This window comes from Elgaria multicarinata, chromosome 5 (genome assembly GCF_023053635.1).
Source record: "Elgaria multicarinata webbii isolate HBS135686 ecotype San Diego chromosome 5, rElgMul1.1.pri, whole genome shotgun sequence".
NCBI classification, from domain to species: domain Eukaryota; kingdom Metazoa; phylum Chordata; class Lepidosauria; order Squamata; family Anguidae; genus Elgaria; species Elgaria multicarinata.
The window spans coordinates 55,647,127-55,671,344 of NC_086175.1; the positions used below are offsets into that span (position 1 = coordinate 55,647,127).

At 42.6% G+C, this 24,218-nt stretch overlaps 1 protein-coding gene across 1 annotated transcript in view; it reads right to left on the reverse strand.

Moving 5' to 3' along the window:
• Positions 1 to 24,218, reverse strand: part of GEMIN8 (gem nuclear organelle associated protein 8) — a 39,821-nt gene that overhangs the window by 11,188 nt on the left and 4,415 nt on the right. Inside the window, exons 2-3 of the mRNA XM_063126396.1 lie at positions 21,643 to 21,680; positions 14,999 to 15,437 (exon numbers count right to left, since the gene is read on the reverse strand). Coding sequence (XP_062982466.1) covers positions 14,999 to 15,437; positions 21,643 to 21,645 — 442 coding nt within the window. The 5' untranslated portion in view covers positions 21,646 to 21,680. The remainder of the gene's footprint in view (positions 1 to 14,998; positions 15,438 to 21,642; positions 21,681 to 24,218) is intronic.

Here is a 24,218-nt window from a genome sequence, read left to right on the forward strand (position 1 = left end):
TACAACTTTGTGCTGTGAAATTCTACATCCCTTCCTACCACTTTCTTGTAGTTGACCTTCGTATTTCCTTTTTGTCTCCAGACAAAAGGTAAACTGTGTGAGGGTTTATAAGCTTATACACATACTCACACATATACACACACATACACATACACACACACACACACACACACACACACACGAATTAAAAACTCTAGGTTAAATCAAATGCACCTCCACTCAACATGGGTTATTTTAGGCTGGGCTGGAGCCTTCCGCTCATCCACAGAGCATTTGACCAGAATGTGGAAGAAGAGACTGGACTCAGAGACTTGCTTTGGCTGGAAATTGGTTTAATCTCCCCTTTGCCTCATCCCAAGAGGCAACTTTTAAAATTGAGCTATGAATCAGCAGGTCCCAGATTTGAATCTTACTCTGTCATGTACTCATCAGGCAGCCTTAGACAAAGTCTCCCCCCATCCTCTTGCAATGTGTAAATACCTTACGGGGACTTCTAGCTATTCTAACATGCTAATAGTTATGTTCACACATTGTTCTAAGCCAGGGGTAGGGAACACGGTACCTCTGGGCAACAATGTACCCCAGGCCCCTTTCTTGGCACTCAACAAGGTGCCCTATCCCTCCCACTCCTTTAAAAAAATCAACACATTTTCTTACTACGGATTGCTGGGATTGCTGTGAAATATGTTTCTATGGGTGCTGAAAGAGATATTTTGCTGGAGCTCAGATCCTACCTTTGCCCTTTGGGGCAGGTTAACTGTCTTTTGCCATGCCTCCCATGGCAGCCATTTTGTGGTGGTGGTGGCCAGGACGGTTTCCCAAACTGCCAAATATGCTCATGACCGCAAAAGATTGCCTACCCTTGCTCTAAGCCATGGGTTAGTACGATGTGCACAAGCTGCATGCCTATGGGCAAAACCAGAAATTACTGTAGGGAGGCTTCTAAGATCAGTTTTAGGCCTCCCTGCGCCTACTGTAGAGTAAAAATAAAAATTAGTCAAAGCTGCTAGATCCATAATGTCTGTTTTGGCCTTCCCTCACACAGTCCCCATCTGCTCCTCCTGGATGGGAGAGAAGGAGTTAGGAAGTTTTGAGTTTCACTTTCCCTTATCTGAGGTTCAACATTTTGACTGGAACTATTTATGGTGAGTTTGAACAAACCAGCATGATTAGCGTTCACCACAGTTTTGCTGCCCCAGACAACTCAACCAACTGAGGGATGTAAAAGCAAAAGCTTCTCCTCCTGGCCCTAGGCTCACTGAGGCTCATGCAAATAGCACTGGTTCAGCAGGATGTGTGAATGTGATCAAGTACTCTGAACATTGAGGGCAGTATTCAACATTGTTGCTCTGCTTACATTATTTACATACTACTGCCACAAGTGCCCTCTAGCAATATGCCAACAGTGTAAGCTGGCATGATGGGTTTTCTGGGGAAACCCGCTGCATCAGCTCATTATATTGACATACTCCTTGAGGTAGCTTATGCTAGTTGTATGACAATAGCATAAGCAGAGAAGCAGCATTGGATACTGCCCTTAGTGCTATAGAGCTTACTTGGTAACTTAAATGGGTAGGTACATTATGCACACACACTAATTACAAAGTGAGGCCAAATGGTCAAGCAGTACAAATGACAGCAGAGGATCTGTCACAGCACTATTTAGAGCTCAAATAAATACAGAATCCAAGGAGATGAAAGCAAGAACCAATCAACATGGATGAAACCCAATGGCCCACTAGCAGTCTAGGCCTAGCAAGCCTAATGATGTAGCATACACAAACCAATAAAGGAGAATTAGGGCCAAATACATCAGTGTGTGTTTTTGCATTTAACACGCAGCTTTAAAAAATGCAAATAGCATCAGCTGGTGGGAGGGCTGATCATTGTTAAGATTTGCAGCAAGCGTGGAGGGGGGATTTCGCCCCTTTTCCTCCCCTTGATGCAGTCCTGAGGCAAATCCCCCGCCCCCAATTAAAGTAGCTATTTGATGTGGGAAGAATTTCCCAATTAAATCTTACTTTCTGTAGTGAGCTAATCACTGGCAAGATTTGTTGAGATGGAATTCCAGTGTCAAATTTGCTAATGAATTCCATTCTGTCAGCTTCACATTCAAACTCCCCCCCTTTTTGCTGAACTACGCCAATATTTAAGGTATAAGACAGCTTGCCAAAAGCATCTTCAATTGTCATTAAGGATCTAGCAACAGCAGGCCTCTCGATAGACGTATAAATTCCCCCACTGCCAACTCTGTCCCCATATCTACTCAAGGAACATGTCCATGGGGCCAACGACATTAGCCAGACCTTTTGCTGAACTGATATATGTTTATGCTATTGTGAGATTATGCTTTAAAATGTTAGAGATCGAAGAGAAGCCTTTTTGAAACATCCATATGCAGTTCTATAGATCTTAAGCACTTCAGTTGAAATGTAGTTGAAGGATCTTTTCATAAATAAATACACATATGTAAAAATGGAATTGGTCAGAGTTGCTGCAAACTGCCTGGGAAAAACAAAAGATGAGAGTTCCCATCAAGTAGCAGAACTGTTTCAACCTATACAATGCAATTATATAGCAGCATTTTATAATAGCCAGCTGTGGAGCTATCCAGCTGTGGCATGAAGAGCAAATTATTCTAAGTGACATTTTTATCACTGAGTGGACAGTCTCACTGGTACTTTTCCAAGTACTACTAATGTGCTTTCACATGACTGATGGATTACTGGTCTCCAGCCATATTCCATCACAAAAGCTCCCCCAAGGGACCAATCTCTCCCTCAGTTCCCTTCATCCAGGTGTGCATCTTGGTCCTGCTTGTAATCCAAGTATAGGCAGGGAATTGTCATTAAGTAACAGGCAGGCTGACAAGATTCAATGATGTGTCATGAAACACAACAAGGTCCTGTGTGAATAAAAGAAACATTAACCTAGACTGCCCGCTGGAGCCTGGCAGTGGAAAAAAATGTAAACATTTCATGCCTATTTTTTTTACTTCAATAAGAGGTGTCAAAGACTATTCACACATTCTATTTTGTTTTTATTGTTTTGTAGATAGAAGCCATGACACAGAACAACACATGATATGATAGGTCAACTGTCCACACATCTGCCATATTTACATATAAAATGGTGTGTGTGTGTTTGTGGATGTTCTACTCTTAAGCCAAAACGAAGTGTACGGCGGAACCTCTGCTGTATAGAGCTTTGTTCCCTTAGAAGGTTTGTGAAATTCCATGACATCGCAGAAGCTCAATTTGATGTTTCACTGTTGTACGCTATATATTTGTTATGTAAATGCGGTTTAGACTTTGTATGATAAGGCTGGTAAGTAGTTAACTCTGTTGGGAGGGGGAGTGAATGAATGGAATGTTGGAGTGAATGATGACTGGCTGTTGGATTTGAGTGTGTGAAGGGGAATGACAGTTAAAAATCAGTTAGTAGTTGGTAGAGAGTCGGGGTTAGTCTGCTGAAGAGGACAGATTAGTATAGGGTTTGTGGTTTATTGTTTTGGGAATAAGAAGGAGCAAGAGGAGTTAGAATAGGACTTTAGAGGGTAGAGTAGGCAAGGATACATGACATGTTTATTGTAACAACCAACTACTGAAACAAATGAAACCACAAACTTGATAAAATGCATAAATGTACTTCTTGTTAAGAAAATGTTATTTTGTTTCACACTTGATCAGATTCTTTAAGTACCAGAGGTAAGGTACGGAGTTATATGGTGGCAGCAGTAAAGTAAAAGGTGAATAAAAAGGTGCACAAAGTGCCAAGCTGGTTGCTGTGGGACCAAAAAGGGCCAGAGAATTACAGAACCAGTGGGAGAGTAAAAGGAGATGTCCAGAGATGGGAACAGAAAGGAAGATTAATCCACAGAGTGGGCAGCTGTATACCAACTGTGTTCATGGTTGGGATCCTTTAAAGAAAAAGGTAAAAAGGAGTCTCAAGGTGAGCAGGTTGTGACACTCAACCACTCATTTAACCACTACCACCAAATCCTTTAGTTCCTTATGATATAAAAGACCCTGAAAATAGTTACATTTATAATGTCAGAGTCTCTTGCTAGTGTATAAACACATGAATGATGCCAGTCTGTAAAAGTAGAATGCCTGAATTTATTCTCAGAAATTATAGAAACACTTGTCCTGAAATAAAAGGCTATGGGGCAGGGGATCTAATACAGTCATCTCAGACAATTTTCTGGTGAGCTTATTAGTCTCAGTCAATTAAAAAGGTAGCAAATACTGCTATGCCCAGATGATGTAAGAATCAAAGAAATTATTGACTCCACATGGGGCTGTAGCTGCTTAACTTTTCTGTAACGTCTTCCATCTACAAAATATTTATACCAGGCAATAATGCAGTTTTGCTTCTGCATCTGGAATAAGACAAATAAAACTCATCTGCAACCTCTTTCAGAGTTGAGACCCGAGGATAAGTTTTGCTTCAACTCTGCAGGGCAGTTAAGCACATGCCTAGTTCTAAGCATCTAGGAAAAGAGGCAATAATTGGTGGCCTCCTGATTAGATTCATCTTGTTGGCAGGGTGCTACAAGGCCCTTCCCTTGCCAACCAAAAGGCAAAAGAACTGTCCCCAACTCTTCCCTTGTATCCCACCACTTTCCAATCATGACAAGAGAAAGAAGAGGACTCTTCCTACAAGGTTCAGGAGGAGTCAGAAGTCACTGTCATCACACTGTCATCAACCACTAGAGGGGGTTGAGGGTTCAGGGGAATGCATACATCCTGACCAGTCCCACTCCCCTTCTCTGGCTTCTCCAGTCTCTTCCCCAGGAACAGAAGTGATGCCATGAGTGAGCAGAACGAAGGAAAGGAACCTCTCGTGCAAGCACTGAGTCATTACTGACTCTTGGAGGGACGCCAGCTTTCGCTGATGTTTTCTTGGCAGGCCTTATAGAGGGGTGGTTTGCCATTGCCTTCCCCGGCCTTGATTACCTTTCCCCCAGCTAACTGGGTACTCATTTTACCAACCTCGGGAGGATGGAAGGCTGAGTCGACCCGAGCCGGCTGCCTGAAACCAGCTTCCACTGGGATCGAACTCAGGCCATGGGGAGAGTTTCGGCTGCAGAAACTGCTGCTTTACCGCTCTGCGCCACACGAGGCTCTCGAGTGAGCAGAAACCCAGAACCAAAAGCACAGTAGCCATCTGCCAGCACAAGGCCTCCTAAGCCCTAGTCATGAGGTGGAAGCTTGACTCTTCACATGCTCTGGATCAGCAACCTCATGATATGTGAGCCATTGTTGAAGTAACACCTTACTCACTGCACTCCTCTGAGATTCCTTTGTTGGGCAGCTCCCCTGCTAATTGGAGGACCTTGATCCGTGAGAAAGCTGAACCACACAGCAGGAATGGGACACCCCTCCCAAAACACTGTTTGAAATGCTAGCCATTTCCTATGCTCCTGCTGGGAACATCCAGCAGTGGTGTAGGGATCAAAGTGATCCATGTAACCCACTCTTCGTATTATAGTCATGTGACGTGGAAAGCACAATCTGTAAACTAGCCCTTAAACATTTGGTTCAAACCATAAGAGATTGCAGAAAGAACAGGTGTTTCCCTCTTTTCCAGTGTGTATATGGATCTCCACTTCTGCAAATATAATATGGAGTTAAATCCCTCAGATGTCTGTGGGATCTTCTGGAATACGTTTAAGCAGCGTTTCCTAGTAAATATCAAACTACAACCTTCGGCAGAATTAGATAAACATAGTGGTACCTATCCTTGGTGTTATTTAATACAATACAAAACTGAACACAAATCTTAGTTTAAGTTTGATTTCTTGGTTATCTTGCCACACCTTGTAAAATATTCAAGGCTAACAGGTTCCAGGAAAAAAGTTGCATGGAGGCTAGATGTAGCCTGCAAGCTGATCATCCTAGTTTGAAAGAAATATGTAATTTTGAAATGTTTAACTCCATTCTTAACGAAGGCAAGAAGTGACACCCGATTAGAAAAGAAAGCACAAAATGATCCACATGGAACAACAACAAGAAATTGTTGCAGTCAAATCCTAATGCAGAAGCTCAAATGTTTGGGCCAACATCTTTCCTATCTTTCTCTCACAAAGCGAAACCACAATAAAATGGGGTGGGGGCTTGAGAGAAAGTTGGATTTCCTGAGAGCAAGCACAGGAAACTGGAAGAAGAATTCAAGGTTATGGGGTGGGGGCGTCTGACAAGATGTTGCAGAGGGACGGAACGAGTTTTCCTGAGGGTGCTCCTAGCAGTAATATCACCTGCTCCTTTTGCAAACAGCTGTTCTCATAGGCTCCCCTGGAGAAGAATGACGGAAAAGAAGAAAAATTATAGAAGCCATTAAGGGCTGCTGCAGACACTAGTAGAAAAACAGATTTAAGGCTCAACATGGGAAGAACATGTAGGATGAGAAAGTCCAGAAACATGAGGAAAGCTGTCCTCTGTTCCTCACAAGGAGCCATCAACAATTGCCTTCCCATAACGCCTAGTTTTAGCAGCTGTCCCCAGGTTGTCAGAGGGCCTTTGTATTAAACGATTCTTCTGTCTCAATTCCATTTCCTTAATCAAAACAGCCGAAATCAAAAGAAAAGCGTGGTGCATTTCTCTCTATTCATCAGACCCAAACCTCCAGTGACAGGATTTCCATTTGGGACTGTGTTTTGATTCTTAAAAGGTTTGGTATAATCATTAATGGATCTGCTAGGAAAGAGCCGAGGTCAAGTTATTCTCTTCCTCTTCTTGCAGATATAGAAATCACTGGGAGAAGCTATAGGCGGAAAGGATGTAAAGGAGATCAGGGTCAAAGGCTTTGGGCAAGACAAGAGGCCAGGGGAACTAGTACGCACTGGAGAAAGGGAAAGAAACTGATTCACAAAATTGCAAGTTTCCACTCTGTTCCGTCAAACAGAGCACTGGGCACCCTAAGGTGGGGAAGGGCTTAATGATTCCCACCAGCCAATCAGTACTTTCTACATCCAGATTGGGGGCGGCAGTTTTGTGATTGTCACAAGGGACAGCCCACCATGAAATTAGTTGGCCCTAGACTTGTTTCAGTTTGGAAGTTTGTACAGCTCCCCCCCCAAAAGAGAGATGTATGAATGGGCTGTCTGTCAAGGTGCATACATCTGCCCCAGCCTCTCTTCTCCATGTGTTGAGGAAACAGCATGTCCTATGGCACAACCTTCTTGGCATACCTGAATGTGATAGGTCCTATGCTGTTTCCAAAGAAGGGAGATGATAATGAATCAAGTGTAGCATATGTTGCAAATAAAGCTTCACTCCTCACTCCAACCCCTGGGAGATGTTAATAGGCTTAAGAAATCATAAACTAACAAATTCCAGATTAAGTCCAATAAGCTTTAGAAAAGATAACAAACAGAAAATTTCATCCATACAGAAGAAAACAAAAGAAACCAAGCAGATATAGCAAAGTGATCTACAAGAGACTGCAAATATCTCATACTCTTATAGGAGGCAAGTGACTTATTTGATTATCCAAATATGCTTCTTCCCCGGCTGAAACCCTTGCCTGGGAAGTCTTAGTCTGAACTGTTTTGGGAAAAATGACAGGCAGGAGAGGGTGGGCTCACAGTTTAGTGACTAGGGTGGAACATCTGATACAGTCCTAACAACTGGCAATTTTAAAAAATCCTGCAGCTTGTTATAAGTGATGGCTTCCTTGATTTTCAAGTTAAAAAAGAAGGAAAATTCAAGAAGCTATTTACATGCCAGTTGATTCCCACAGTCAGCAACAAATAAGCAGTGTTCTCTTGCGTTTCTCATTCTATTCTTGCCTTATTTAATATGAAAGGTAGGGTGCGTGAAATCAAACTCTAATAAAGAGGAAAATGTGAAGTATGGATGTGTGAAGTGTAGGTGATCAATAACTAGAAAATTCTGCAAGACTTCTTTCAGAATTTTATATACTTTCCCAGTTTTAAGAACAACTTCTCAGCAAATCTAAGAGGGCCATTCTGCTGTCTGGTGTTCTTTATAACCAGCATTCCTGAAAAGCTTCACAACAGAATACTGGATACATCTGACAGGTGCAATAACCCGGAAAAATGACTTCATGCTCTTCATAAATAGCCTCTGGGAAGTCATTTAAACACAACCACAAAACATGTCCTGCAGGTTAGAATTACCAGCTCCACAAGGAACAGTGAGAGAGAGAGAGAAAAAGAGAGAAGCCAGTATTAAGAACAACCAAATGATTAAGCCATTAAATAACTTTTGAATGTTGGAAAAAGATGTATCACTGGATGAATACATTTCTGAACGAAAACAAGCACACAGAGGCCAGGAAAAAAACAAAACCATTTTACACTTTTTAATGGTTATGTTCCTTTCACCTGTGGGTATACGACTCTCTCTATAGCGTAATGATGCAAATAACGTGACATATTATAAAGGCTCACTGAAGCACTGTTCGCACAGCTAGTTTGGGGGGCCATTGAGGAGCTTGGCACATGATGTGAATTACAAAGAGTTGGAGAGCACTTGAGAAGAATCCAAAGAAAAGAAAAGCTGTTTGAGGGGGGAAGAAAAAGAGTGGGCTCAGTTGAAGGAAACACTCTCACACACACAACCCACCCATCCTTATTGGAGGGTTCCATCAGACACAGAGCTTCAGGAGTTGCCAGTTTAAAAAATGTGTCCCTGTCAACATTAGAGTTGCAGCAGTGGATGCTGCCAGAAATGAATTTGAAGTGCATAGAAACCCACAGATTGTCAGAGTCTGAAGAGTCTGGTTCCTGGGGTGAGGGTGGAAAGCAGGAAGGAATGAATGAAAATTATTTAAAGTCAATGGCTTTTATTTGCTCCAGCCTAGAGTAAAGATCCAAAGCATATACAGAGAAAGGGATTATAGTCAGCCTAAACTCACCCCTCTCAACCGCTCTGGATTTTTCATGGCATTGCATGGGTAAAGACAGACAATCATGCCCCAAGTCATAGATCATCACTATTAATCAGTGGAGTCACCCAATTCTGACTGGGAATCAATGCAGAGGAAATAGACTTGCTTCCTCTAATACTTGCTGGACGCACAAAACAACCCAAACTCTGGATTTTGTCTGGAGAATGACAGTCCCCTAGGCCAGAAGTGGGCAACTTGTTGTTCTCCAGGTGTTGTTGGATTACAACTCCCATCAGTCCTAGCCAGCATAGCCAGTGGTGAGACATGATGGGAGTTGCAGTCAGCAACATCAGGATGGCTACAAGTTGCCCACCCCTGCTTAGGCGTTGCTGCAGAATGACGGAAACAGCATCTGGGCAAGAGGATAGGCAACTTGTGGCCCTCCAGAGGTTTTGGCTTGCAATTCACAGCATTCCCGACCACTGACGTTGCTGGCTTGGGCTGATGGGAGTTGTAGGTCAAAACATATGGAAGGCAAGTTGTCCACCCCATGGCCTAGGGGCTTCAGTACATGCCACAGTGCTCAGAAGCTTTCTAGACTGCCACTGCCTTATGCACTGGACTATGGCAAGGGGGGATGATGAGGGGTCTCTGGAGCAACATAGCAGAGACTGTATGATGCAGTACATGCTTGTCACAAGTTACAGGTAAGTCGTGGTGAGCACACATGGCACCACCCCAGACTGCAGTCCCCAATGCCACATTCCCAGGTTCCTCATGCCCTGGGAGGTGGCACAAAAGGAGGCAAGGCGGATAGTTTGGTGGAATGTGTCCGCAGGGACTGGCATACATGATGGACCAATTCTGAACTAAGTTGGACTACAGAAGGTCTAAAGTCAAATGAAACATTGATTGGGGGGATTAAAACTAACCATTTTCACCCCTATTCCAGAATCTGCACAATCAGTACTTACCGCAGTGTGTATTCAGCCACTCAATAAGTTAATCAACCACGTTGTCTCAGCAAAGCGGCGAGGATAATTTTTCCATACATCCGTGCCAGACCCCAAGTCTTGGAAGTTGTAAATGTCCCATCATTGGCAAGAAATTGCAGCCGTCTTACTAAGTGATCACCTGTACCCTGTGGGAAGTTATTAGCTGGCAAGTGGACATTTTAAGAAGAACAGTCCCCTTTCGTTGGGTCCTGCCATTTAAGCAATGAGGTTCTGCAGTTCAGAGCAGAGATAAGGAGTGAATCCACTATGCTCACATACACTGACAACAGTTAGGGAGGGAACGCTGGATACATCTGTCTTATCCTGTAATCCCTCTCTGAGGAAACTTTCCATTCTCCAATAGCTTCCTTGATAATACCTCAGCGTCCTGGTTCATACAATCAAAATAGCCCAAAATAGGCAGGCTGTAGAATGTGCTAGTGCATGTTGAGCGGGATTTGAATATTCATTGTCCGGCCGTAGCTGGTTGTGTTGTGTAAACCTAGGTGGCAGGACTTGTGTAAGGGTTATACTTCCCTCGCATAACCCTAGAACATGCCACAGACTATGTGAGAACTTTTAAACATTTGCACAACCCCTGCTGCCTGGGTTCAAACGACATGACAAGCCGTGGATGGGCAGTGAATATTCAAAGACTCTGTTCAGATGACACACTAAGCCATGGTGGTTAAGGATTTTGAGTTAAACACTATAGCTTAGAGTCATGTAAACCATTACTAACCACGGTGACTACATAACCATGGTTTAAAAACGCTCATTAACCATTTGCTACAAAAGGGTAGCAGCCTAACCATGGCTTAGTGTGTCATCTGAACAGGCCCATTATGGCTGTCGGCACACACCACATTATCTAAGCCACAGTGGTTTATTGATTTTGTAAACCAGCCCAGTGTCTTGGCTTCCCCTTACTCTGTTCACCATCCTGAGAACTTCACCTGTTTTGAACAGTCACTTCCTTAAGGGTTCTACTGACCCCTCCTCTGAAGCATAATGCTCCAAAACCCAGAGACATTGTCCTTACTGTGGTTACAGGTAGCTGTGTCCCAGCTATCATAATTTGAACTTCCATTTTTTAACCAATCAGTTTCCCATGACTTTGAAACTTGTGAACACAATGTAGTTTGCTCTAATGGTGGCAGGTTAACAAAACCCCTAAACGGTTTGGGGCCAGGTTATTTGAAGGAACGCCTCCTCCCATATGTACCTGCCCGGACCTTAAGATCATCTTCAGGGGCCCTTCTCCGTGAGCCCCTGCCGAAGGAAGTAAGGCAGGTGGCTACTAGGAGGAGGGCTTTCTCCGCTGTGGCACCCCGGTTGTGGAATGAGCTCCCCAGAGAGGTCCGCCTGGCACCTACACTGTACTCCTTTCGTCGCCAGCTAAAGACTTTATTTTCCCAGTATTTTAACACTTAATTTTAACTTAAATTTAAATTTTACTGTTTTAACTCTGTATTTTAATTTTATATCAATTTTGCTTCGTGTTTTTTATTCTGGTTGTGCTTTTTATATTGTATTGTGTATTTGTGCTTTTAACCTGTTGATTGTCTTACTATGATTTTAATTTTTGTGAACCGCCCAGAGAGCTTCGGCTATTGGGCGGTATAGAAATGTAATAAATAAATAAATAAAAATACTTAAATAAATAAGAGCCAAACTACGTTACTTTCATCACATAGCGTGTAGTTGAGGGATAGCTTTTTATTTACTCTAGTATAAATCTGTGTGGCCCCAAATTGGATCAGAACCATGACACAATGGGAGGGGAGGATTAAATTCCCCCCCCACCATTCCCCCCCCAAACCCTCCCCCAACACACTGGGGGTTAAAGAAAAAGCCTCAATTGATGCCAATTCCTGAGGGGAAATAGTGGTGGGGAAGGTTTAATTCTCTCCATCTACTGAGTAGTGGTCTGATATAAATTGGAGTCATGCACATTTATACTAAAGAAAAATCTAACCCCCAGCTACATGCTGCAGAATTAACATAATGTGTACTTCAGCTTAAAGTAGGATTATTTAAGAAAGTAGAACCCTGGTGAGCCCCTGCCAAAGGAAGTGAGGCAGGAGGCTACTAGGAGGAGATCTTTCTCCACTGTGGCACCCCGGCTCAGCTCCCCAGAGAGGTTCGCCTGGCGCCTACACTGCATTCCTTCCGTCGCCAGCAGAAGACCTTTTCATTTTCTCAGTATTTGAACAACTAATTTAACTTAAATTTAAACATTGCTGTTTTAATTCTGTATTTTAATCTATATCAATTTCTGCTGTGTGGTTTTATCCTGGTTGTGCTTTTTATATTGCATTTTGTAATTGTATTTTTAGACTGTTGGGTTTTTTTTATGCTTTTCATGGTTTTAATTTTTGTGAACCGCCCAGAGAGCTTCGGCTGTTGGGCATTATAAAAATGTAATAAATAAAATAAATAAATAAAATAATTAACCACAGTTTGAACAAACCACAGTTCTTGAGGCTGAGCGTAATAGGGAACTGTGCTTCGTTTAAAAGCAAAGGTGGAAGCAGTTGAAAGAGTGGGGCGGGGGGGAGTGTAAAGGCCTGAGGCTCATGACAGTGTGTTCTTATAATAAGGAAACATGGTTTCCTGTTACATCCGAGCCAGGCTGGTGTACTAGTCAAAACCTAGGGCTGCTCTGGATTGCCAAGAGTGATGAAGGAAGGGCAGCTGGAGTATAAAGAGACAGGTTGATGTTTGAAAGGGTCAGTCAAAAGGGTAAATGGAAAGAAAAATAAATGCACATAGTCACGTGGATGTGGAAGAGCACACAGATCATGCATGTATGGGACTTGGCTCCCCTTTAGTAGGCCAATAAACCAGCTGAATTATTGCAGATAATTCTATTGTACAATTTAAGGTGGATAATGTGATGACGTCTGGCTTTTTTGTTGTCGCTTTAAAAAAAGAAAAAAAAAGAACAGCATACAGTTCCTTCACTATCATTATGTACTACGGAAATTTTCTGCAGAGGATGAAAGAAGAAACGAGATAATGTGATTTTAATATTCAGCTTAATCAGATTTTATCCTGAAATCTTGTTCAATTTAAGAACGGTACTCTGCAAAATCAATAGCTCTCTATAATTAAATGCAGAGTAAATGCGTTACCAGGTCTCAGGAGGCTGCCTGGGCAGTGCCACTTCCAACTTCTAACAGAGTTGGAAAAGATACTCCTCCATCTCAGCTTTTATTCTTAATAAGACACTCTGGCAGCTGAGATTCTTGTTGGGTGAGAAGTGAGGTTATTCTCCAAAGCAGACACTACATTTTGTGAATGTCACAGTATAAAATTCACAGGGGAGAAGTGATTGCCTTCACACTATGAACTGCACCAATCAAATAAAAACGATAAAAGCCCTTCCAAATCCAAGACACCTTGACAAAGTGGTATGCAAGGAAGAAGCGGCTATTGATTTGCCAAAAGGCATCTCTCTCTCAAAAGTAAGAGTCCAATTGTAATTATGAAAAGGGAGTGGAAGCTATAACTTCTTGCAATGCATTGAACTAGGAGTAGCCAAAGGGTAAAGACGTCTTGAAACTTACACTGCAGAAGAGAAAAAGAAAGGCTGCTCCATATTATATGCTACGTCAGGGGTTTCCTACAGACTTTAACCAAGCAGCCAAGAATTTCCTTTGGGCTTCTCCAAGAGTCTGCTAAATTTAATAGCAGAAGTACCAGATTAATTTAAGTAAGTGCACTGATGGCATTCTAAGTGCATGGATTTCAAAATATACATATCAGCTGAATCAAGTGTGTGCGTGTGTGTGTTTTGTAGTGTATCAAAATGTCACCATGGAGAAGAAATGGGAAAAGAAGCATGACTGGGTGTCACAGCAAGGGACACTAACACTCCCCCAGCCCTAAAATCCAGAGGCTTGTAGTAGCAAGTTTACACATCCCACAGATACTACAGATACTCAGATATAAACCTTTATGCTTGCTTAGGATCATAAATGAAGCTCTGTTCAGAATTCTACTGCCGGAGCGAGGGGCTTCTGAGAAGTGGGTGATTTCTTAATGGACGCATGGCCAAGATGGAATTCTTCCCCTAGGAATGCTCGCTAGGCCAGCTCACTTTTCAAAATTAAAAAGGCTAAACGTCTTACATTGTGAAACTATAGGTGTACACAGTGTCTCAAAGTGAACTGGAACTCCCAGCTCCAAATCTCACCTCACTAATGAAAGCAGTGCCAAACTATCCATTGCTTTTAAAAGGTAGCATGCAGCTATGTTAGTGTTTTTTTCTCATTCAGAAGTAAGACATAATCCAGTTTGGGACCCCAGCATCCCCACCCCACCCCCATTATGGTCCAATCGGGCCATACACCTGCAATTTGCAAAGGGGAAAAAAAACCCCATTCACTTCAATGGGGCCTTGGGGAAATTTCTGTTCTCTTAGCCTCAGGTATGAAGTGGCTGACCTTATAATGTGGTTGTAATGATTGTGGTACTAATAATAAGGGTTTAAAACACCTCACATGGAACAGCTACATATTTTTCCCCATTTTTTTTAAAAAAAGCCTTTGCTGTTTTTGTGCTTTTTGATACCCTTGACAGAAGCACACAATTTCCATGCACAATTCAAAGTCCTCGTTATGAACTAGAAAGCCCTATGTGACTTGGGACCAGGCTATCTGAAACACCACATTCTCCCATACAAGCCTGCCTGGGTTCTAAGAACTTTTGGAGAAGTCCATCTCCCATTCCCACCACCATTGGAGGAATGTTTGGTGGGTACACAAGGGGCCGCTCCCAGGCTGTGGAACTCCCTGCCAAGAGAGGCCAGGCCAGCTCCATCTCGGACATCCTTCCCCCAGCAGCAGGCAAAGATGTCTTTAATCAGGATTGGGGCTTTTAAGCTCACTTGTCGGCTGAAATAGGTTTTAGCCAGTAGGCACTATTTTTTTCTTATTTCTTTCAAAAGCATGTGTTTTAAAATTGATGTGTTAATGTTTTAATTATGTTACAATGCATATGTATTTTATTTTTGTCAGCCATCTTCAGCACTATTTTTAGTGGACAGGCGGGCTATAAATTAATTAAACAATTAGAAAAAGCAGGGATGAGCAATATCAAAGTAAACGGATACAGTGAACGTGGCCAAGGCAGGCACTTACGCAGTTCTTCCCTGTGCTTCTCAGTCTGTTCAAAATACTGGCGGAGCTCTTCTGTGATTTCCATATTGCTCAGGTCGTACTCAATGTCCCCTTCACCTTCAGAGTCCGTGTCTGTTTCGGACTCCCTCTCCGTTGCTTCTCTTCTCCGGGTATTAGGTGGGACATGCGGAGGCCGGGAAGGGTACCGGGCTTTGCTGCTTCGGGTGAAGGCATAATCGGGCCCATCTCTCAAGGGCTCACCTTCATCCCAGTCTGGGTAGCGTCTACTGGCATGGCTTTCAGAAGGGGAAAACGATGGATTGTACAAGGACTCCATGGCTTTCCTGTAAGCCATTTTGTGTCGGCACATCCACTCCATGGCTTGATTGTAATGCTTCCAGTACCTTGCATACACTTTCTGTGAATACCATGGTCCTACATCTTGAGGCATTGAATCTTCCTAAACATGTGGACAATAAACAAAATTCATATATATAAGAACCCACTCTAAACAGGGTTTTAAAAACAAGAACCACACACCTTATTTATAGAAGGAAACTACCTGCCATGGAAGTTTGGCTGTGCAGCATGAAAACAAAAAACAAAAACAGAAATTTATGTATCTGTAACATAACCTGTTCTGTATCGTGAAAGAAGTCAAATACAGTGGGCTCTGCCAGCTTTCCCTACATACCTGGAAAGTGGAACCCTTAGCAGCTCCAATTCCTCTCTGCAGAATAACTCACAGACCAATAGTAAAGACAAAAGAAAAACAAAGAATGCTGCCCAGAGGAAAATGGTAAACTGGAGACATCAGGAGGTTGAGAGAAGAATGGAGGGCAAGAGAAATGTAGAATGATACAGCAAGAGGAAGGTCACATTACTATATTGATCTGTTGAGGTGGCCTTTAGAGGTAGTCTGGTGGCTCTATTTTTACTTCAGGTGATTTCTTGGAAGGAAGGACCAGAGAGACCTAGACATATACTAATGCAGGGCTAGGCAACTTTCTGGGCTGGTGTGCACATTTGGAAATTTTAGGAATTGTCCTAGTCATAACCATAAAATGGCTGCCATGGATGGGCACAGTGAGTCACAAAGGGCAAGTAACCTACCCAGGGGCAAAGGGGTGGAGCAACTCCTCTATGAGGAAAAGTAATATTCGAAGCATTTTAGCTTAAAAAAGAGATGAGCGGGGTTGCCTGATAGAGTTGTATAAAATTTTGCATGATGTGGAGAAAATGGATAATACTCTCTCATAATACTTGAACCCCAGGATCATCCCATAAAGCTGAATGGTGAGAGATTCAGGACATAAAAGAAATTGCTCCTTCATACAGTGCATAGTTAAACGATAGAATTCACAATCAGAAGTTGTACTGATGGGTGCCAATTTGGCCACTTTTAAAAGGACTTTATACAATTTTATGAAGAATAAAGATACTTGTCATGATGGCTAAATATTACCTCTAGTATCTGGGGCAGTGTACCAGTTGATGGGGAACACAAGTGGTGCTACTGCATTTGTGTCCTGTTGTGGGCTCTTTGTAGGCATCCTGTTGGTGGCTGTAGGAACAGAGTGCTGGACTGGGCGTGAGTCAGCATGACTCTTCTTATGTTCTTACATTAAGTGGCCAAAAGAGAAGGCCCTAGATTTTGCTGGACATACTTCTCCATAGCTGTCAAATCTTTGTGGACTACCATAATACTATCCTGAGGTATAGACAGTATTTAAGGTAAAGAACAGTATCTCCTTTGATATTTTTAAATTTTACTGTATTTTAATTTTATATCAATTTTGCTGTGTGCTTTTTATCCTGGTTGTGCTTTTTATACTGTATTTTGTATTTGTGCTTTTAACGTGTTACTTGTTTTATTATGGTTTTAATTTATGTGAACCGCCCAGAGAGCTTCGGCTATTGGGCGGTATAAAAATGTAATAAATAAATAAATAAATAAATAAATAAATATAAATAAATATTTCCAGGCTAGGATAGTGTCCAGTTATGTAACTAAGCTATACTTCTCCCCGGCAATCTTCTTATGTGTCAGACAAGCTCATTACAACTGACAATTAAATTCAGCACTGATGGACACAAATTGATCTATTAGATGTGTAAGCTGCAGAGATAAAGAATCGGCGAAAAACTAACGGACTATTTCATAGAAAATGCTAGTCGTTAAACAATATTCTGCAAGGAAAAGATTCAATACAAAACCAGAAGATGGAGGAACAAACAAATAAAAGCCCATGTAACACAGGTGGGAAGCTTGTGGCCCTCCAGATGTTGCTGGTCTCCAAATGGGTCAATCCCAGCCTCCATGACCATAGAGGATGGGAGCTGTAGTCTAATATCTGGAGAACCATAGGTTCCCCATCCCAACTTTATAACTACACTCTGTCAATGCAGTTTTACCCAAACACCCTGGCAATGAAACCTTCTCAGGCCTGAACAGATGTTTCAGATTTATATGCAGGGATTGTTTGCAGGGAATCCAGCCTGCAGGGAATGGGTTCCAATGTGTTTCCACTGAAAACATCCTCAGCCTATCCAGGCTCTGCTATTACACATCTGGACCAGTGTGACAAGTCTCATCTGTATGCCATCAGAAGTGCCCCCGAGAAGAAAAAGGACTGGGTAATTCAAACCCCCCATTCCTATTTCTAGGGGTGATTTTGTTCCTAGTGATAAATGCATATTTTATGGTGGTCACAAGTATGGCTTCATTTAAGATTAAAAACCTTTGGGGATCTCAAAGATGAGGCATTTGTCTGAGCCCCCATAGCCTACGCTTATACTTACAGCAGCCATGACAATAAATTTCATGACACATTTTGTTCCATCACTGCATACTTTGCAGAGCATTCCATTTTCATAAGCCACAAAATAATGCTCAAATACAGCTATATAACATGTAAAAACCATCCAAAGTATTTAAGCTGACAGAAATGTAGCAAGACAGCTCCAAGTCATACATTTCTAAGGCTTCTTCACTGCATTACACAGATGATGTAATGTAGGACCTGGTGATTCCAAGTGAATGACTGGGTTCGGATGACACCCTGCAGCTCATCATGGGTTATTTAACCCACAATGAGCCACAACGCCCATGGGCGCCAGAGTTGTTGTATTGTGCGAATCCAGCGAGCATGGCTTATGGGAGGCTTAAACAACCTTCCTATCACCCTAGATGAGACCATGAGTTATGCGAGAGTTGTTTAACGCTTGTAGAACCCATGCTTACTGGGTTTGCATGACACCCCCGAGCAGGGGGGTTGCACATTCAAAATGGCAGTCGCAGGCACCCTGCATGCACCTCAATCATGCTGTGTGAACTGCCCCACTGTCTGATCCCATCCACACACTTTCTTTCTCTACCCTCCCCCAGAGATGTGAAGGCCTGAGGGGAGTGGGAAACTAGGAAGCAGATCAGGGTGGAGTGGAAGAGAACCAGAAGAAACAATCCACCCAGGGATTTTGGGGGGGAAATGGTTCCCCCCAAAATGTTTCCTTTTCTCCCATCAACCCTCCCTCCCAACCAAACCCGGTCTTCACCTTCTTGAAGAGAAAGAAATCATAAAAACAGGCCTTCTAAATGATTAGCATTTGCATGAAAACCCCAGATGATGCATCGTGTATGTGTGTGTGTGTGTGTGTGTGTGTGTGTGTGTCCTACTCCTCCATCATGCAAAGCCCCCTATAATATGAATCAAGAGACTGGCACACCCTTCCTTTTAGGGCTCAAAACCCGTAGACCCAGTATCTTTTTTTATTTCACTGTTATGGTCAATGATGTAGCTAGGACATTTTAGACTCTCAACCTGTGGAGTGCATTTATTTCAACATGCCGTTATCCAGGTTTGCTGAATTTTAGATGTTTTTCTCACCATCGACGATGCTGAGAAACACTGCACTCTTATTTCAATGTGAAGAAGTTGTCAAGAGAAACTTGATATAATGAAGTAGCTTTCTGTATCTGGGCTTATGAATACACATTTTGGAAGCAAAAAAAATTCCCAGAATTGGTTAGGATTGACTTCTGCCATGCGAGTATTCTATCGAAAACTATTAAGAATAAATGAATTCCAAAAGCCTAATTGTATTTACTCTTTGCCATTCAGTTTTGACAATGAGTCTTAAGAGGTCAGTCTCCTTTTGTTTACGGCTAGTTTCACTTTCTGGTTCCCATGGACTAGAAGGAGGCCCGCTTTTTTTGTCAGACATACTTGAATACAAGTCGAAGTCTCCCCCTCCCCCTCTTCTCCCAGCCCATCTCTGAAAAGCTTCGGGGAGGGGGAGGCCCTGACAATGGGTTCAATCTCCATCCCACTGAAGTCAATGGCATCATTCCCATTATTGCATGGCGCTGAGCTGCACCCAATACTCTTTTGAAGTCAGCTTTCATGAACAAGAACAAATCGCTCCCAATAGCATGCTTATTTTTAAAGACAACCTTCCCCACCCACCCACAAAGGGCGTTTATATTTTTATTCTGTTTTTATTCTATTTGTTCATTGCTCCAAAAACTTCGGATAGGGAGCAGTATAGAAATATTGTAAGTAAATAAATAATAAATATTATGTAGTTTCTATGTACTTGCTTTATATTTATTTATTTATTTATTTATTTTGAAAGCAAGGAACTTTAAAATCTGCAAATCTCATATAAGGATGTCAAATTCAAGTTCGGATTTGGTAGACTAGCTTCTGGAGGCAAATAATACAGCCACTGCCGACTGTGCCACTCAGAGCAGGTCTGAACTTGTTGATAGAGTTGTCTTACAGGACTGTACCATCTCAGAGTGCACATGGCTCACTGCATTGGAAAGCAATCCCCCTCTACCAACACCGCATCAAAAGCCCACTAGCCTAGTCTTCTCCCTCACATGCTAGCTCAGTCTTTCCAAACTTGATGCCTCTCACATCTGTTGGATTTTAACTCCTGCAATGGGAGTTGTAGTCCAACACATGTGAAGGACACTAGGTTGAGGAAGACTGAGCTAGCTTTACCTATGGAGGCAGCTTCTGAGCTGGGAGCCACGGATACCTTGCAAAGCCAAGTCAAGAGAGATTCTTGTTCCATTTTGAAAAGCCGTACTAAAATATTTCATAAGCTTCACTTGGAAGGAGTTTATTAGTTTAACCTACCGATTTTTATTTATTTTTTAGGAACCATCGGCAATAGTTTATGCACTTGTGGGAATGGTCAGTTTCAATCTCCCCTCCACCTTTTAAGACTATTCTGAAGTGCAAATTATTATCAGCAGCTGTTCTTATAACCCAAAATGTTTCTCAAGCGGATCTTGGTGGCGACTTCGCTGAAAAAGCGGAATACAGCTGGCTGATTTGCCTAGCTGTTGTTAATTTAGGAGAGAAGCACAAAGGATTGTTTCAAGTAGTCAGAATTGTGATTCTGACGCTTAGCCAAATACTTCTTTTAGGGAATGAGAGAAGGCGGGGAGGAGGAGAAGAGGTAGTGACCCTGAGAAACCTCTCACTTACACAGAATGTTAAGAAGCCTGACAGAGTTTAAGCATTTAAAAGACAGAGACTGAAAATTTACAAAGCCTAGTTAAAACCGTCATATCATAAATAGATGATGATGATACATGAGCATACTGGCTTCTAAGCTCTACTATATGGAGATATTCTATCAAGCAGCTATGGACCTATAAGAGGCCTACAATGCTAATTTTCACTGGCCTCAGTCTACTAGAGAGTCTCATGACTGAAGGGGTGTTTGAATGTCACTGAAGAAGAATTATCGATACACCTAATTTTTGAATACTGAGACACCATTTTGCTTACACTCTTATTACCAACTGCCTCGTTCTTTACCTGCAACTAGCTAATTTTCTAACTGAAGTAGCCCTTGGGGGAATTCCACAGCCTCAGGGCTCCTCCTCTTCTTCCCCACTACTCCTCAGCTGCACGCTGCCTGGCTGGATGATGTATGAGAGAGAAAAATATATATGGATGGGTGATATTGATTGAACTGGGTATGCTTGCACTTGTGTGACTGTGTGACCTGAATGGGGTGGTGTGTGTGTGTGTGTGTGTATGTATGAGAGAGGAGGAGGGGTTCTGGTTGCCCCACCCAACTTGGACTCCAGCCCACCCACCACTGGCATACAGAGGTCACCGACACATCTTCCATAAGCATGTGGTGGCCCATTTCATGTTCAAAAGCTAATCAGACCAGCAGTTGAATATTACTTCAATGATGGTAGCAGGACATTGACCTCCACCGGACCCAAAGGTAGTAAATCCAACTTAGGGGATGCAGGGCTGGCTGAGGAGCACATACAGCTCTGTCTTCCAACACATTGCTACTGCTCCCCATTCCTCAGATTCTACTGCCTAAGGCAGCTGCCTAACTTTGGCTAACGGTAGGGTCAGTCTGGGAAGACAAGATGGTTCATAAGTTGATAGGGCTGAGAGGGGCAATCGGAAACCATTGGGAGCTAGATGGTGGGAAGCTCTTCCATCTTCGTTCCCCTTCTCTCATTGTAGGGGTCTTTGACAAGGCAGCCAATACACACAATGCATGTAATTCCTGAATTATAATTTAGATACATAACAGGTACTCCCAAATGCCATTCACATATCTGTATCTACCAACATGAAGTACACCAAATGCCATCAATAAATAGGAAAGAATCTTACCATTATCTGTGAGGATGTACACCGATGACCAATACAAACTAAAAGACAAAAAGAGGTGAAAATAATCAAAGTTCAGCATATAGTTTAATGCATTATTTAGCCTGTAGCCCAGCCTCCCCCAACCTGGTAACCTCCAGATGGGCTGGGCGACATGTCCCAGTATCTCCCAGCTAGAGTGAAAGGCAGCAGGTTGGGGAAGAGTGTTATAGCCAGTTACGTTTCTGGACTCAATGCAAGACGCTTGTTTTGACCTTTCGAGCCCGACATGGTCTACAGAGAGGCCACCTCAGGGAGATTCTTGTTCTCATATGAACCTTCCAGATCATCGAGACCCCATTTCTGCTTCTGTTACCATCAAAAGCAAGGCTGGTAGCCACCAGCAGCAAAGGTATTTCCCTTTCCAGAGTTTTGTAAGGCTTGGTACCAAACAAATTCATGAAACTGATCCAGGAGAAGGCCATCAATGGCTACTAGCCCTGATGGCTATGTGCTACTTCCAGTGTCAGAGGCAGTAAGCCTATATACACCAGCTGCTGGGGAACATGGGTGGAAGGATGCTGTGTCCTGCTTGTGGGTCCATGGCCAACAGCTGGTTGACCACTGTGTGAACAGAGTGCTGGACTAGATGGACCCTCGGTCTGATCCAGCAGGGCTCTTATGTTCAGTAATTTGTGTATAAATGGTTGTGCAAAACAGACCCTCCCCAACCTTGCTTCTCCAAATCACTTCACCGAGTCTTCAGCCATTTTCCTTGGCAGTGGGTCCCACTGAACTCAATGGGGGTATACTTCTCTTCAGCATGCATAGGATCTCATAGTTATTCTCCAGTTCCCACGTACCCAGCCACCAGCATCTGATATCGTTTAAATTTTGGGGTCTACTTTCAAATAAAGCATTATTTGGGCTATTTGCAAGACTATACAACAAACAGCTAAGTTTGGAATAGATGAAATGGTTGAGAAATAGTGTTTGTCAATTCAAGACAGGCCTACGTGTTTTGCAACACATCTGAAATGGATTTATTTTATTTCCCCTTACTTACAATAAAACAAATAGAATAGTGGTTGAGGATCTGCATTGGATTTGTATGCAGCATTGCTCCACTTTGATGCTCTAATTGTGCATTTTAGTATTGACTGTGAACCTCCTGGAAGACCTTTGATGACCTGAGACAATGGGATGTAAGTTTAAATGCAAAGGATTTAATGTATCGTCTGGCTCACAGTGTACTAAGTATAGAGCCAAAGCTCTTGATGGACCAAGGCAACAATTCTCACGGCTTAAAATCCAAAGTGCTTCTGCAGACCAATTTCCCTTGGTGCAGTCCATCTTATTTAAGACCGGCACTGCAATTCTATGTTTACGTGGAAGTAAACTGTACTGTGTTCAATGGGAATTAACTTCCACCCCAGTAAGTGACTGCAGCATGAGCCACTAATGCTGTCAGATAGGCTCTGTGTCAATACTACGATCTGTACACCTACAGCACTGCTTTTATTAAACAAATGTTAAGTCAGTAGTAGCAGTAAGTGGGTCCCAAAGGAAGACATGCTTCCATTGGAAGGAATCTTTGGGAAACAGAGGAGTTCAGAAGCTTAGGATTTATACCACTATAAAAAAAGAAAAGAAAAGAAGCATGCTATTAAGTTTTCATGGGGCGCAACCTGGAACTCCAAGTATCTTCTGCAGCAGAAAATTCTCATCTCGTAGCATGGCGGATATGAATGAAAGAGTTGGGTGATATCAGGATGGCCTCCATTCATCTGAAATGCAAATTAGGCAGCACAAAGGCACAGCTAGCACAATTGTACAGCTGGGAGAGAGCTTGATCATTACTCACCAACCCTTCCCCCAAAGGTATTGAGGGACATACACCCTGGCCATCTACCGACTCACATGGGGAAAGATTTGAAATCTCTCAGATCCAAGGATGGTAAGAAGATGGGATTTACTATCATTCTCCTGGACTCTGTGTGTGGGGGGGAGAATGCACCCCCCAAAAAGACAATACTAAGCTGAAGTGATTATTCAGAGAACACTGCAGGATTTTTAGCCTGCAGATCTACAGTACACTAAGCCCGGGCTCTATTTTGTTCATCCCAAAACATTCAGTTTCCCATGCTCTGGTTCTTTTAAGGTTTGCCCATTTCTCTCATAGTTTATACTTGTCCACTGGAATTCTTTAATATAACACATCTGGGTTTTGGCAAGGTCACCGTTAGAAACATAAAGGCCCCTTTCTCACATTCGGAACACAAAGTCTTTTGTATTTGCCCTTCCTGTTTCCTGCCTGTAATTAGATTTAAAAAAAACAAAAACAGCCTGCCTCAAGTCGTCATCTAACAGAATCACTTCTGAACTCAGTTAGAAGCAGGTCAGTTTGTGACAAGAGCAAATCTCTTCTGCTTTTTATTTCATAAGACTGTGATTCCATGTTTCCAATAGCTACCAGTATTAGGAAATCCATAGGCAAATACCAGAATCCGCCCCAATATGCATTGACATTGGCAGATTCCATGCGTGTGATTCACCTACATTGTTTGAAGGTGGCCAACACAGAGTAGACTCAAAATTTC